Consider the following 14,992-nt stretch of genomic DNA (forward strand, 5'->3'; position numbering starts at 1 on the left):
TTTTCATTTGCGGGGCCAGTCACGCTTGCTCTCTCTGTACCTTCATCACAAGGTATCGCCGACACTGCTAGTTTCTAGAGCCTGTGATCGATGACTGACCATGAAATCAAAGCATAGGCTGCCGTCCAAAGTATATATTTTTAACCAAATTGATTGAACATGTGAATTACCTATTTGTGCTGTCGCATTTTCGTGCTTATCTTGAAGGTTGAGTCTCACTTTCTTGTTCGCAAGGGAATTCTGTTCGTGTCAATGACGGCAATTTTTATTATTTTTTTTTTGCTTATTTCATCTCAATTTCTCTAGGCTGATTCAAACATGCCTGGTTTAGTAGTGGAGGCAGGTAAGTGGTTCCAATCCAAGCTTTTTCTTGGCACAAATGTTATGGAACACCATTTAGGCAAGCACCTTGCATGATATAGTGACCTTACTTTGATTTTCCATGCAAGATGAGCTATGTGTACTTGTAGGATTTAGAAGACACAGGCTGTAATTTTTCTCGTATATATTCTGAAAAGTGCGTGAGGCAAGAAACACTAGCCAAATGATCGCAAAGCTGCAGCGTTTTCCTTATAGAGAGGCGTCTAAAGCACATTAAGACAGGCTCAAGCGTGCAGGGAAGCCAACTACAGTCAACGAATGCTTCTAGCGTGCCTCTTGTTACATATCTCACACAAATACAGTATCACAAAGTGTCCCGAATACAAGGGGCATAAGCAGCTTCGAATGCGTTAGAGACATTTATGAAACATTTTTTTAGTGAAGTAGGAGGAAGGGGTACTGTATCAAAACAAGGCTAAACCATGCTGACCGCATGATTAATGTTTTGTTATTACGCATGTTCCAGGAAATATTATCAGCAATGTGGACAGCAAGTTATCTTTCAAGATAACACATGTAGCATTCATATGTAAACTTTGCAAAACGTTTTAGGGGCCACTATAAAATGACACAAAATTCCAAGTATATCGTACCAACTTGCCCAAGCCTGTGTGGACTTGCGCAATGTGATTTATCAATACTACGACAGATGAGCACATTCATGTGTATGACGGGTTCTAGCACAAATCGGATGTTCACAACTGAAATGTTACAAAATAACTCACCTTCTTAACCTGAAAGGAATTGACATGAGAACTAGTGCGACTCGTCAGTAAATGTAAGCAACAAAGTGCGACAGCTCGCATAGATATTTCACGTGTTTGATTGAATAGATAAAAAGTTCTTTTAAAAGACTGCCTGTGCTCAGATTTCGGGGTCATTCTTTGATGCGACCATTACAGGCTCTAGAAATAGGTGTCCTGCTATGAAGGTGCACAGAAAGCAAGTGCGTCATCTGTTGAACTGGAAGCACCGAGCAGACAACATGCCCCATGAGCTTTTACGAGTTTACGCCTCATCTCTGGAGAATGTGTGCTATCCTCTAGTCTCGGAGACCAGGCCTGCTCGTCCTTGACTAACAGAATGCTCCAGGAGACTCCCTTTTTTTTCGTTTTTTTTTCTGTCAGCTGATCGTCATAATTATCTGCTGCAGAATGCCCTTTTTTTGTAAGTTTTGGTCACCATTCTGCACATGGTGTGTCTACAGAGCAAGCGTGTCATGGAGATGTTGCCGCCTCTTTGTGCATATTTGTGCGGCTTCGCATTTGTATGGTTGGCACCACATCCTGTGCATTTGTGAGAGCCAAGTGGCGTAAAGCAACGTGGCTTGTTTCTTCTATCTCCGTCGCGATCTCCTGTGGCGGAGATTGATGCTCATGGCCACTGTATATGGTGACTGTGGAGGCGACGGCACGTTTGTGCAAATCCAAGCCAATCCAATCACCACCAAGCATAGTACAAGGCAGGGCATTATCAGAGATGTTCTTTTAGGCTGGTCAAAGTGTAATAAATTCTTTTTTTGAATAAACAAATTTTTTTGACTATTTTTCAATCTCCACTTGTCAGGAAAATCGGTGGGAAAACCGGTATTCGAGGTAGAGACCCGCACTGACACATGTCGCATGCGCTGTGGAGCCCCTTGTGATTAATGTCACCCAAGTGAGGACTTGACGTCGTTTTTAGTGCATAACGAGCATAGAGCCCCATCTGACTGGCCGCCGCATTTGACATGGTAGCGGACTTCATCACTGCAAGCACTCCCCAACATTAGCTCAAGGTGGAGATCACACACACAGCGACCAAACGCTGTAAGTCGCAGAATAGCACCACAACAGCTGGGTACACTTCTGTCGGTACGAGGTTCGTCCAGGTTGACAGGACCAATCGAAATGATAACACGATGCGAACAGAGAGGATGGCAACAAAAGTTGGGTGTGTTTTATACAGCAAGTGTGAAGACTGGGCCGACTAGCTGCTGATAGGCACGCAGATAGCGTTGGGTACTTGGCGATATTCTTCACCCCGCTTCAACAGCCATCAGTATAACCCGCACGCGTGACCTTGGGACCTATCAAATGATGAGCCACCCGTATAAACATACTAGCGGCAAGCATTCTACGGCATCTTATGGCCCGTTACTGCATCGGCCGGCGATGAATTTTCCTCACGGCCACACTTCCTAGGCCATTAGGCCTAATTGGCACTGTTTCATCGGGCATTGGTTACTAAAGTTAGGGTTTGGTGCCGAACTGACATATTTATTTGCAGCAGCCGGGCGGCGCCCTGAAAGCTGACAAACCCCCCTTGCAAACAAAAGTGAGTGCACAAGATGGCAACAAATTTGTTCATGGCCGCCATCTTTGCGACATGCCATAAGGCGGCCTCTTGTTCCCAACGCCGTTCAGAGACATGCATTGGTCTCCATTTGTAGCTTCAAGCAACCTGTCACATGACCAGCATGGGATTTGCACAGCAGGCATGAAAGCGTTGTGACCAGGTTATGGAATTTGTGCGGATGGTGGAGGAACAAACGAAAAAGAGAATGGGAGCAAGCGTCATGCGAACTTGCCATGACTTTCCACATTTCAGAATCATAGACAGGTAGCAAACCACGCCGAACCTGACAATGAAACGGTGTGGACGGCACGAGCCCCTAACCGTCTATGCTGGCTACGTGCGGAACGGTGATAAAGTCACACGATGCGTTCTTTAATCTATTGCACAGATTGACCTTATGATAGCCCACCTGCTGTACAGTTGTGGTAGCCCTTCTTTATTTCAGAGAAACAACTGGAAGGCAATGCTTTCTACACAGTAAATAAAAGATTGCCACAACACACAGGTCTGCTATTAAACGCGAGAACCTTATTGGTATTCAGTACAACCAGAGTGTCACTAAATCATTAGTTTCTGAGGGGAAAAAAGCACTTGATTCTATTCAACAGAAATTCTGTTGATAAAAAATATTTTCCAGACCTTCATCCTTCATATACATACTAAAAATTAGCTGTTATAAGTGCTGCATATTTGGTGTTCCGTTTAATGAGAGTAGACCATGCTGTATATCTTGATGTCTGTGGACCTAAGTTACTGATAACTTGCTGCATTCTTGCTTACCATGTTAGGAGACTCTAGAGCATGTTCAGCATCATTTTTCTTGCTTAAAATTTCTAAGCATGAAACTTTCGGGAACATTTTCTGATATTCAATTCAAAATCTACTGTTTGGTATTCGCACACCCCTACTGAAAAGTGGAAACAATTCAGCAGTGTTACTACTGGCATGTTTCGGAACCACAGCACCAGGCTGCACAGTATTTCAGCTTGTAGTTATCGATTGCTAGTTGTAATTGTTTTTCCGGATGGTTGTACCAACTGTCCATGTAGTTTACTATCCGTTTGCTGTTTCATTTTACCCTGTGGGCACTCTGAGCCCCCCTGAGGACATGGTTTATATGTCACATACATTGGGTTATAGTCCACATGTCTGTCATTTTCTTCTCTCATTTTCTTCTGCAGGTACATAGGATTCATAGAGACATACAGGGATCCAGCTGGCATTCGCGGTGAATTTGAAGGTGGGCACAGGATTTGATTTCAAGTTGACTCTTGTGTGGTGTTTTTAAACAGAGCCAGAATGGTTGGGCTTGGTTCAAGTGACGGAGAAAGAAGTATTTGAGGAGAGGAATCTGCTCAGGAGAGGAATCTGATCGATTAAGTCACAGTTGGGTGAGGAGGAAATGCAGTTTTCGCCACAGCACGACAGATGACGCGTTAGGCGCGTTGCCATCGTTTACATGTTCTTCTGGGGACGCGATGCACAAAAAGCAGGATAATGTCTCATATATTGTAAGTTTTCCCAGATTTCATTCTGTAACATCAATAAATAGAAGTGGCAGACATTTTAGCAGCAGCTATTAATGGATACTGTCCTAATTACATGCCGTACTGCGCTTGAAACGAGCTATAGTGAAAATCCCAGAGCAGGCGACATCTGCCGACGCTGCTACAGTTAACTCGGTCACGTGGTGTGAGTGCATGCATAGGTGACCTTTGGAGGAAAAGCTCCCATCTTGGGCATGCATGCTGTTGCGGTTGCGATCTGCAAGTTTTCCATTTCTGTTAGAGCTCTCGAGGGTTTCTGCATTGCACCAGCGGTGCTGGCTTCTCAGACTTTGCGTGCGCTTTCCACGTTGCAACGAAGGCGAGCACTTTCAATCCATACGCTTCATTGCCGTGGCAGATGCTCACAGGCTTGCAACAAGGAGGTTGCATGTGATCTTTGCTCCCGCATCTTCTCGAACTTGCGCTTGGTGGACCGCCACCTGTTTAGCCAGAATGCAGCAGACGCACATACTCGATTGGCGTTGTGGTGAGCCTTTGCCCGTAAGTGCCGTGACTGTCACACTGTGGTGTATCTTGGGTGAATAAACCCGTGTCTGCTGGTGATCTGACTCTCGAGCTTCTCCGTGCCGTGTCGTGTCAGAGAGTCGACGAACCCTGCTGTAGTGCCTTTATGCGTTGCGGTGGGGAGGAGCGTCGCGCCCTTTCCTGAGCGTTGCTCAAAGGGTGAGCCTTGTGCGAACCCGTCTCCACGAACTGCGTATTTTCTTGGTAAATATTCGTGGAGTAATGAAATTATTGAAAAGTAGAAGAAATACCATAAGTGAAGCTCCGAAGAAAGGCTATTTGCCAGCAGAGAAAGCCTGTGCATTATGTATTGGCGTTCCCTCCACTGGAATAGCTGCAATGTGTTGATCTGCATCAATAAGTGAGTGCCTCTCTTTGCATTGACTGCACATGGTGCTCCGTTGAGCTTAGACATTAAGGAAACCTCTTTGCCATTGGCTTGAAACTTATTTAATTGAAAACCTTCCAGTTAAACCGTTCAGTTCAGAATTGTATATGTATACCTGTCAATGTTTACCATTATTATTGTAAAATGCTCAATATTTAGAGCTCATTTGTAGTTGTATTGTCACTTATAATTTTACAGTTCTTTGATTACGTCCATTTTAAGGAAAAAAGTTATTTTGAAAGAATGAAGAGACATTCTGATTAGTTTTTCAGAATGTAATTTTTAAGGTGGTGCTTGATTATTATTATTACAACTTATCTGCAACAGAACTACGCACTCCACAGAACCATCGTATCATGGCAATGGAATATTTCAGCAACCCTTATGTGAATATTTAATGACTTCATGCACATTTCTGTTTAGCTGCAGCACACATCATTCTTAGAACGACAGAAAGCTGAGCTAGTTGGTAAGGATTCATTATGCAAAAAAGAAGTGAGGCGTGAGACTTACGCAAAAAGAAGTGAGACTTTACATAAGGGAGAGATTAAGTGCCTTAACAGTTATCTCTCACACTCTCACATAGACCGGCACGTGTACCCGACTGACACGTGGTGTTACCATTCCTGAGCTTGCGCAAATGAGTTTTGTGTCTTCTTTCTTTTTTCGCCTCAGTGCTCCCTTCAGTTGATAGTCTGCGTTCGAGTTGTCCACTTCTCTACTCTTGTGTCCTGTCTGCACGCCTCACTTCTTTTTTGCATAACGTCATTCTTGCTACAACTATAAGCTAGATGAGTGCCTGTTCACAGCATCCCTACAGAAAAAGGCCTGTTAATTTTTTAATGAACAGTCAATAGAATGTTTTAGCTTCTCTGTAAATGTAGAACCCCCTTGCGGAATGCTCGACTACCGGAGCCATGAACAGCAGCCGCACTGCTGGTAGCGACATATTGTGTCACTTCGCTGAACTACTGCATGTTTGAAATGTTTTTGGTTTGTGTTACCCACATTCTTGTCAAGAAAGGACTGAATGCTGATGTATTTGTTGCTACCGATGCTTGACAGCAGCAGTTAAGCAGAATATTCTAGGTCACTACAATAATAGCTTTGTGTCCTGTCTGGTGTCACAACTTTTGTTACAAGAAGCCACCGCCATCGTGACAGCTCACTGAACATCTCCAGTAAGCTGGCGTTCCGCAAAGGGCAATATGCTTAGGACAAAATGAAACGCTGTAACATAAAGTTTTTATAATTTTTTCAACAAATTTTTTTATTTGTCCTCGATTGCAGTGTTTTTCAGGTTTTTGCGATTGGCGGGAGAATGGCAAATGCAACGTAGATGTGGCTGATGCAAGTACGGGGTGATCGGGAGCGTTCAGACTTGCCTTTCTTTAGCAGTTGACCGTTTCGTACAACGATTGCAGTAAAGTGGAACGTTGGCATACTTCGTGCAGGCTTTGTCGCCATGGTGAACCGGCCGCAAAGCGAGAAGTTTGGCAAGCTGGTGGAACAGGCCGAGTCCTTGCTGCAGCTGCTGCCATGGCCAAAGAGCTTTGAGAAGGACCGCTTCCTGCGGCCCGACTTTACCTCGCTTGACGTCCTCACTTTCGCTGGGAGCGGGATACCCGCGGGCATCAACATTCCAAACTGTGAGTGCGCGTCCATGTCCTCTCGTGCATTATTGTGCTTGGTCAGCAGTCTGTTTCTGATGTCTTTCATTGACTGTTCTGTAGTGCTTTGGAAAGAGATGTGTTATGTTGTACGGTGGATCTGAAGGCACACCAAAGGGAAATGCTAAATCAGTTTGTACGAGTCAAGTAGTTTATGGCAAACAACTGTCTTTACTTACTTTCCATCCATGCCTCGAAAAACACCCCCTTTTGTTTCCTACTAAAGTTACTAGAGGAAGATCAGACACTGCGGCTGTTAATCTACCATTGGAATGATTTGCCAAACATGGATTTGTCCAATCTTTGTGCTCGTGGCTTCTGTCATTCTTGTGGCTTTGTTTATTACGCTTTGTTTCTAGGTTTCCAAGCAATCATGTTTTTCCTAATGCACGAAGGCAATAAGTTCCCATGCATCTGCATAATTATTGCAGAATATAGCATTTACGATAGAATATTTTATTGACCATGATCAACTTTCAAAGTCAAACTCGTTTTTAAGTTTGAAGTACAAAGTTAGGCAAATTGCTGTACTACGCGTTATTCCCATGCTGGCCTAGCTGCCGTGCATGCAGCTCCTGTGGACAGTAGGGCCACATTTCTGTCTATTGATTTTCCTAGGCAACTCTCGGCCTTGACTTTCTTTTTCCTTGATTGATGTTAACTGGAAAAATTGTGTATTTCTGATCACATTTAGAGTGCTAGGCACAGGACTTCTAGAAAGTCGTTCTTCGCTTACTCGCTGGCGTGACTTTTGCTGCTGCAAGATGCGCCTTAATATCAGTAATTAAAGTGGTAGTCTCTGTACCTCAGGTGATTAGCCTACTCATTAGTGACCTTTCTGAGATTTTCGTGGTTGTCTTGTTGTGTTTAATAGTTGCCTAAGGTCTTCCCTGAAACACCCGGTATGTATAGCACTGGTTGTCAACACAGTTTCATGTCACCACTTTCGCTCAAAGGTCACCTACAAGTTATGTGTTCTTGGTGAATCAAGCTCATAAACTGCAACCACATGCCCTGTCTGGTTTTCAGATGATGACATTCGACAAAATGAGGGCTTCAAGAACGTCTCACTGGGTAATGTCATCAACGCTGACGACAAATCATCCAAAGCCAACTTTATGACAGTGAATGACAATGTAAGCGCAGTCCTATGCCTTTATGAACATTGGTAACTTGTGCATGCCAGTCTGATGACACAGCAAAGATAGCTGCATTACTGTTCCTGCTTTCGCTAATGTCACCCTGATGGGACAGATGAAACTTTGAATTATCTGGCAGGTTGAATTAAACAAGATGCGTAAAGAATGCCAGAACACACTGCTGATTCACTCGGCAGTATTTGCCCAATTTTAACACGCCCCCAAATCAAACATGCGTCCACTTTCCAGGTGTCCAAAGTTGTAAACTAATGTATAAAAGACATTAAAGCTCCTAAACAAAGTAAAAATCTACACGCACTAAATTTTATTTAGCAAAAAAGGTTGTTGTACAAAGGCGGCTGGTTACCTAAAGTTGGCCTCTCCGCAGTACAAGTTATACGCCAAAGCATGTGAACGTTGCGAAGGCGGGTTTGGTTTCATGTGCGATTGCGTGGCACAGGCTATTTCTGGCCCAATTTTCTTCAAAAAGACAGTGGGCATTAGAATCGGGTAAAAACCGTAATGATGATAGGTACCGTAATGACGTGTTTTTGACGATAGATTATGTGTGCTCAAGGCATTTGCTGTCACCCAAAGCTCTGCCAAGATGGACGCTGCCACTAAACGGGTCGCTATTGGGGTCACCATAGGGTTCAGGCACGTGCGTGCTATCTGATCAAATTCGAATTATCTGGCGAAGGCCAGTTTTAGGGTCGAAATAATGAAAGTCCTTTCTTTCGTTTTTTTGATAGATCGAAGTTCTTGATCGCAGTCGAATTAACGGGAGTCTACTGTATTACACCAGGCCAATACTGTTTATACTGTTTATCGCCTCAAGTCTCCGTTCTCCTGTGAACATTTTCTCCCGTATGGAGTCTTTCGAACTCTGAAAATATACGTGCCGACTGCAGGAGCTCTTCAACAGGCTGAAAAATCAGGCCTTCGAGGTGCAAGTGGGCTTACACGAGCTTCTCGGCCATGGCAGCGGCAAGCTGCTGGTGCGGCACAAGGACGGCACCTTCAACTACGACCACGACAACGTGCGGATGCCCCACGTTGGCTTGGGACCCGACCCCGAAGCCAAGGTAGAGAGTGTGCCGTGGTGCTTGCCTATGGTGTCGATCAAGTGCAGTATTTCTCAAACTGTAGTCTGTTGAACGGTGCGGTTTGTCTAGAGAGATTAAGGGGGGCCGCCAGAGTTTATAGTAAAGGTGAGGCTGAGATGCTTGAGGCAGACGAGACCTTTATGACAGTAATGGGAGGTTAGGCCTTGCTGTACATGAGATGCTACTTCGCATGGTTAGGGTAAATGATGCAGAAGAAGCAAAGATGTATAAAAAGAATGACGAGGAGCATAGAGGAGGAAAAGTACGAAAAATATTAAATGTGCGCGAACTCTGAAGTTCAGAACCGAAATACTCAGAAACCTCGTGCGGCTCGAGCAAACTGAGGTGCTCGTTGTTGTTTTCCTATTGCGTAGTGTCCTCAGACAGCAGCAGGAAATTGAAACAAAATTGAGCCGATGGGCCCGACGCGGGAACACGATGCCTATGATGCCACCAGACCGAAACATGGCACTCACCTCGTACTGCCGGCAGCAGCAAACTGCGGTGTGTTTGGGTTATCGCCGATTAAAACTGTGCAGCATGCTTCCAACAGCACTGTGCCCCGTGCGCGGCTTATACTGTTCTCGATTGCAAGCACCTCACGCATTTTCTCTTGTTTACATGGGATGTAGCGGTTGGAAAACTTATGTAATTACAGCTTAGTGAGGTACTGAACGTTAGTGACTAAACATTGTGTTTTCTTGGTGTGTATGAAGCAGTAAAAAAGAAGCATAGCAGTATTGGGTCAGTTTTTGTTTTCTCAGTTGCGAATGATAGTGCCGGGAAATCGTACATAACTGGATCGTATCAAAAAGCTTCGACTGTACTATCTTTCTTGAGCATGTGCGTTGACTCAGTGGAGCCGTGTGGTAGTAGTAGTTTGTTTGTGAGTGGTTGGGTACGCTTATTCCTTGAGAATATTTGTAATGTGCGCTGGCACTCTAGACCTATTCTTGACGCGTAAGAATAGTGTCCGGCCAACAATAATTCAGAATAATTGTTGTTGACTGCTACAAAATCTACTCCAAATTCCAATTTTGCCTGATACAAAATCTGTTCCAAAATGCTTTTGGCCATTTCCTCTACTTAAATGCAAAAAGTTCCTTAATTTCACGTCGTACCGACAAGCATCAAAAGTGCCAGCGAGACACGATGCACTATATGCGAAAATATGTGTGTTAAGCAGGATTTCGTGTGTTGGTCCGGGTCAAATTGAAAACAACGGAAAAGGTTTCGTGTTCAACTAGTATGGTATGGCATACAAAGGCACTTTTTATTTAATTTATTTTTTTCGGTTATTTTCATAAGTGTGATACATAAAACACGGGTGGAGTATAAATACACAATAGGAGGTCCTGAAGTAAGAACTGTTGGGGGGCCTCCTGAAGGGAAAGAAATGAAGGTTGGACGGTTGTGTCAAACAGTAGGATGTGATTAAACATCGTACAAAGGAAACGTTAAGCGGCAATAATGGCAAAATCCAGTGCACAGGAAACATTGGGTGGAGGTACCACAAGTAATAATGCCAGCTTTCTCACCTGGGTAAATTAATTTCTTTAGGTCCCGCATTCTCAGGTGACGGTCGCCGTTCACTTCTTAATGGACGAAGCTGCTCCGTTTTCTTCTAGGCACGCTATGGCATAAAATGGACTGGAAAACATCACTTCCATGCAACAATGTGGTGTCAGCAAGCAACTTGAAGAATAGGATTATTAAATTTAAAATACATAACTTGTGAAAGGAAGAATTGACATCCCCCCATACGTAGAAACAAAGCTACGTATGGGGGAAACATATCCCCCCCCATAAACGAAACGAAGAAACAAAGCATACGTAGAAACGTAGAAACATGGTCACTGGACTACTCGTCTTCACTAGTGCTGCCATCGTCATCGCTGCTGTGGTCCCACAGAGCGTCGTCGTCCAGCGAAATTTCACATTTGGCAAACGACTGCACCACGACATCTTGTGGAACAGCAGCCCACACCGAATGCACCCAACCACACGCAGCCGTCAGGGAGGCTCTTTTGACAGGTCCGGTTGGCATAATTTCGCAGGCTTCTGCCGCCAGCTACTCGTTGTACTCACGGCGGAGCAGGTCCTTAAAAGGCGAAGGTCCGGGCTTGTTTCATGACCATGTCGCACTTTACTGGCAGGGACCGATCACGCGTTTCAGCGTCGTATGCCGCAAGCTTAGCCTACAGCTCCGGAAAGTGTGCAGACTTCGGCACGTGGGAAATTTTTCACTTGCCATCACAGGTGAAAATTTCGCTTCGCTGCAGTCGCCACTCTCGCACCACCCATTCAGAAACATCAAACTTGTGGCCTGCTGCGTAGCGATTTGTTTCTTCAGCGTGAAGGATGGCAGCCCTTTTGAACACTGCTGTGAACGAGTGCCAAATGATTAGTGGGCCTGGAGCACTCATGACGACTGAGGAAACGCGTAGTAGTAGCACGTAGCCGGCAGTCAAGTGGAACACATCGAACCAATGCCTTTTGTCAAACTATAGAGAAAGCTAAGTGCAACAGGCAAAGAGAAACCTGCAAGCGGTGTCTACTCTTCTATGAACTACTGATACTCCCCACAAGCGCCGTCATTCTGAAGGTGCCGCCGCAAATGGGAACAGGGGCACTTTCATCAACTATCGACACCCCCCCATAAGTGTTGAATGCACTCATGCGTGCACTGTAAAACTCTCAAAAATGTTGAAAAACCCTTCGGAAAAGCGAACAAACATGCGTGATAGCGAAAAGCTACGGGTGGAGCCACAGTGCAGACATAAAATTGTTACTACGTTGTAGCTCCCGTTTGTCTCGCTTTTTTGGCGGTGCCTTGTTTTAGCTTCGATTGTGAGTCGACACTCCCCCCCCCCCCCCCCCCCACTTCAGATTTTCAAATTTTAAAAAAGTGGTCGACTTACAGTCGTGTAAATATGGTATGCATTTATTGAAAGTCGCTCCTATGGCGGTGGTGCCCTGCATGACTGTGCTGCGAGGAAAGCATCCTGCTTGGAAGTAAGCTGCACCCGCACCTGAATTTAGTGGTGAGGACTCGGGCTACAGGTCTGAAGATGACAGTAAACCAGATTCAAGCTCTGATGGCGATGATGTTTTGAGTCAGCCTGGGCACATCGGCAGCTGTTCACCAGTGAGTTCAGTTTACGGCCTTGAGTGGTCTCTTTCCTCATGCGCGCTTACCTGTCGATCTTTGCGCATGACCTGAGAGCTATACTGATTATCTGCAGGGTGCATACCTCATTTGGACAGAATGTGCTGCCTCCAGCAGCAAAGAAACTTCAGTTCATGCCAAGAAGGCCGCCCGTAGCACATCACAGCCCAGCACTACAGAGCAGCGCAAAACAGTTTACGGTGGCACGGGATTTCTTTCTGCTCTTCTTCACTGCAGAGGACATAAATACTGTTTGCAAAAATACAAACAGATAGGCTTGTATGCATGTTCTGGAGTTGTCAGCTACGCCGAGAGAAATGGTTCCCGGAAAGAGGTCGCTCCAGACGAGCTGGTGAAGTTCATTGGACTACTCATCTGACCATCCTCGGCAGATACCAAAGAGGCGAAACTACGAGATGTGTTACGAGGACTGCAAAATTTGGGGGGGGGGAGGGGGGAATGTCTCGTGTGAATAGTGCAGAAGGCAACTATGCTTCACAAAAACCAGGAAGCGCTTCACCACATGGCATAAGCAATGAAGTAGTTCCTGGTCTTAGTTTCTTTTATGTATCCCAAGAGCGGCAGTGTACTGGACATTTATTTTTTCAGAAACTATTCTTGGGTTATTGATGTTCAATATGTATATTCTAAATTTCCTTTGATATTGTCGTGCATGAGATGGGTTTACTTACAAGGTGGTCGAGCGGGTGTAGCGATGAGATCGTGAGCAGCCAGGCATTTTATACACCGTGCGCAGTCTGTCAATGTTTTTGTAGTTATGTTTGTTCATTTTTTTTATAAACTGGCCACAAAAATGGCACTTCCTAGAATTTTTATATGTTAACTAATATATATGTATATATATATATATATATATATTGCTTTGCAACGCATGTTTTTGGAGAGAGCATTTCATTATATACAATTTGCTGTGCTACATTGTGTGCTGGAATATTATTTGTAGTGTCAAAAATCTTTTATGCAACCTATAAAATACTACCATTTCCTCGTGGAGTTGAAGAAAGTTTACAGGCAGGCCAAATTGCTTCCTCAGCCTTACTACATTGCCATGGTAGTTTCCAAAAACGGTGACAGAGTTTTGCCCGCTCATTCCTTTGCCCACCTTTGTCTCGAATAAGGTGACGAGCTGGTACAAGGATGGCGAGACGTACGACTCGGTCTTCGGGTCCCTGGGGTCGTCCTATGAGGAGTGCCGGGCAGAATGTGTTGGGCTGTATCTCTGCACTGTTGAAGACGTGCTCAAGTAAGGCAACACCTGTAATTGCTACGTTTATGTGCTTGTGCTAAAATTCAATAGTATTGGATGTTCGCTTTGGCTTGCATTTCACTATTTGCAGTTTTCGAAGCACTCGAAGCCATCAAATATACTGTCAAATTTTGTTAATTTGACTCTAACGGGACCGATGAAATTATCGGGTGGGTCGAATTAAGATGTGGGAAGAATGCCAAGACACACCACTGATTCATTTTGCAGTATTTTCCCGAGTCTAACACGCCCCCAAATTAAATGCACATTTTTTTTGTCCCAGAGAAGACAAGAAACAGAAGTGACAGGAATGTAGCGCGCAGCTGATCTTTTTAGCAAGAAAAACTGCCAGTGTGTTGCACAAAGACAGTCAGTTTCTGAAAGTCGGCTTTGCTGCAATACATCTTTGGTATGCGGCAAAGCGTAAGCAACTTGAAGGTGGCTTTGTTTTGTATCTGACTGCGCCTTGCAAGCAATTCTAGGCCTAATAGGTAAAAGAGCTATTCATTAGGATTCAGTAAATACATTAATCAAACATTATGAGCTGCGGGTATTGCTTGAACATCTTCCTAGTGCAGGCCAAGAATAGGTGTTTTTGACGGGAGGTGACGTTCGTTAAAATCTGCCGAGACAGACTGTACCACTAAAGGGGTCCCTATTGGTTTCACCATAGGGGTCAGGTGCATAGTTAGGTGCTGCTGTGTCAAAGAAACTCTTACGAGTGGCCATATGTCACACTTGAAAAGCAAAGGAACCACCTCAACATTGAAAGTGAGGGCACGAGTGACAGCTTGTAATCGCGGAAACTTTATTCGCAGCTGCTATGTTTTGGCACAGCACACGGGGTAACATAGCATAGTCTGAGTAATGAAGTCCGAGGAATCAGTCAGCGACTTGGTTGATTTTTTACTGTAGGAAACATACTGCGTAATTAACGCACCCCCAAATTAGTCGCCGTAAATCTGAATTTCTTTTTTCCAACGAGCACAACGAGCTTTGCTACTCCGCAGTCCCATGATTGAACGGCCGTGCTGTAGTTTTTCGGAGAGACTACAATCTTTGACTCTCGCACATGTGTTTAGAAAGCAAGCGCACTCAATGCTTAACGTATCCTTTCTGCCAGAGCCGGTGTAAAGGCGCATCGAATATTTGAGAGAGAAAAAAACGCAACGGGCTGTGTGTAACATACGCAGTTTACGTACTTTACGCTGCATTGTGTACCTGTGCATGTGTAAGCAGTTCTGTGCATTACTGTGCTTGAGTTGTACTTTCTTCCTCTTCTCCAACAGACTGTTTGGCTTTGAGGGTGACGTAGGCCAGGACGTGGCGTACGTCAACTGGCTCACCATGGTGGTCAAGGGGGTTGAGGGCATGCAGACCTACAACCCACACACCAAGTCCTGGCTTCAGGTATGAATCAGTCTGTCAGTGCAACCGTGCAAAAGCAGCAACTGGCCTTCTGC

The 14,992-nt window shown here is 44.7% G+C and overlaps 1 protein-coding gene across 3 annotated transcripts in view; it reads left to right on the forward strand.

Annotated features, from left to right (window-relative positions):
* The window catches only part of DppIII (dipeptidyl peptidase 3), a 91,437-nt gene that overhangs the window by 63,828 nt on the left and 12,617 nt on the right, over positions 1–14,992 (forward strand). For all 3 annotated transcript variants that reach the window (XM_075695275.1, XM_075695276.1, XM_075695277.1), the window contains 6 exons: positions 3,900–3,958; positions 6,633–6,827; positions 7,878–7,984; positions 8,899–9,072; positions 13,402–13,526; positions 14,819–14,939. In XM_075695275.1, the coding sequence (XP_075551390.1) occupies positions 3,900–3,958; positions 6,633–6,827; positions 7,878–7,984; positions 8,899–9,072; positions 13,402–13,526; positions 14,819–14,939 (781 nt within the window). The remainder of the gene's footprint in view (positions 1–3,899; positions 3,959–6,632; positions 6,828–7,877; positions 7,985–8,898; positions 9,073–13,401; positions 13,527–14,818; positions 14,940–14,992) is intronic.

This window comes from Dermacentor variabilis, chromosome 6 (genome assembly GCF_050947875.1).
Source record: "Dermacentor variabilis isolate Ectoservices chromosome 6, ASM5094787v1, whole genome shotgun sequence".
Classification (NCBI taxonomy): Eukaryota; Metazoa; Arthropoda; class Arachnida; order Ixodida; family Ixodidae; genus Dermacentor; species Dermacentor variabilis.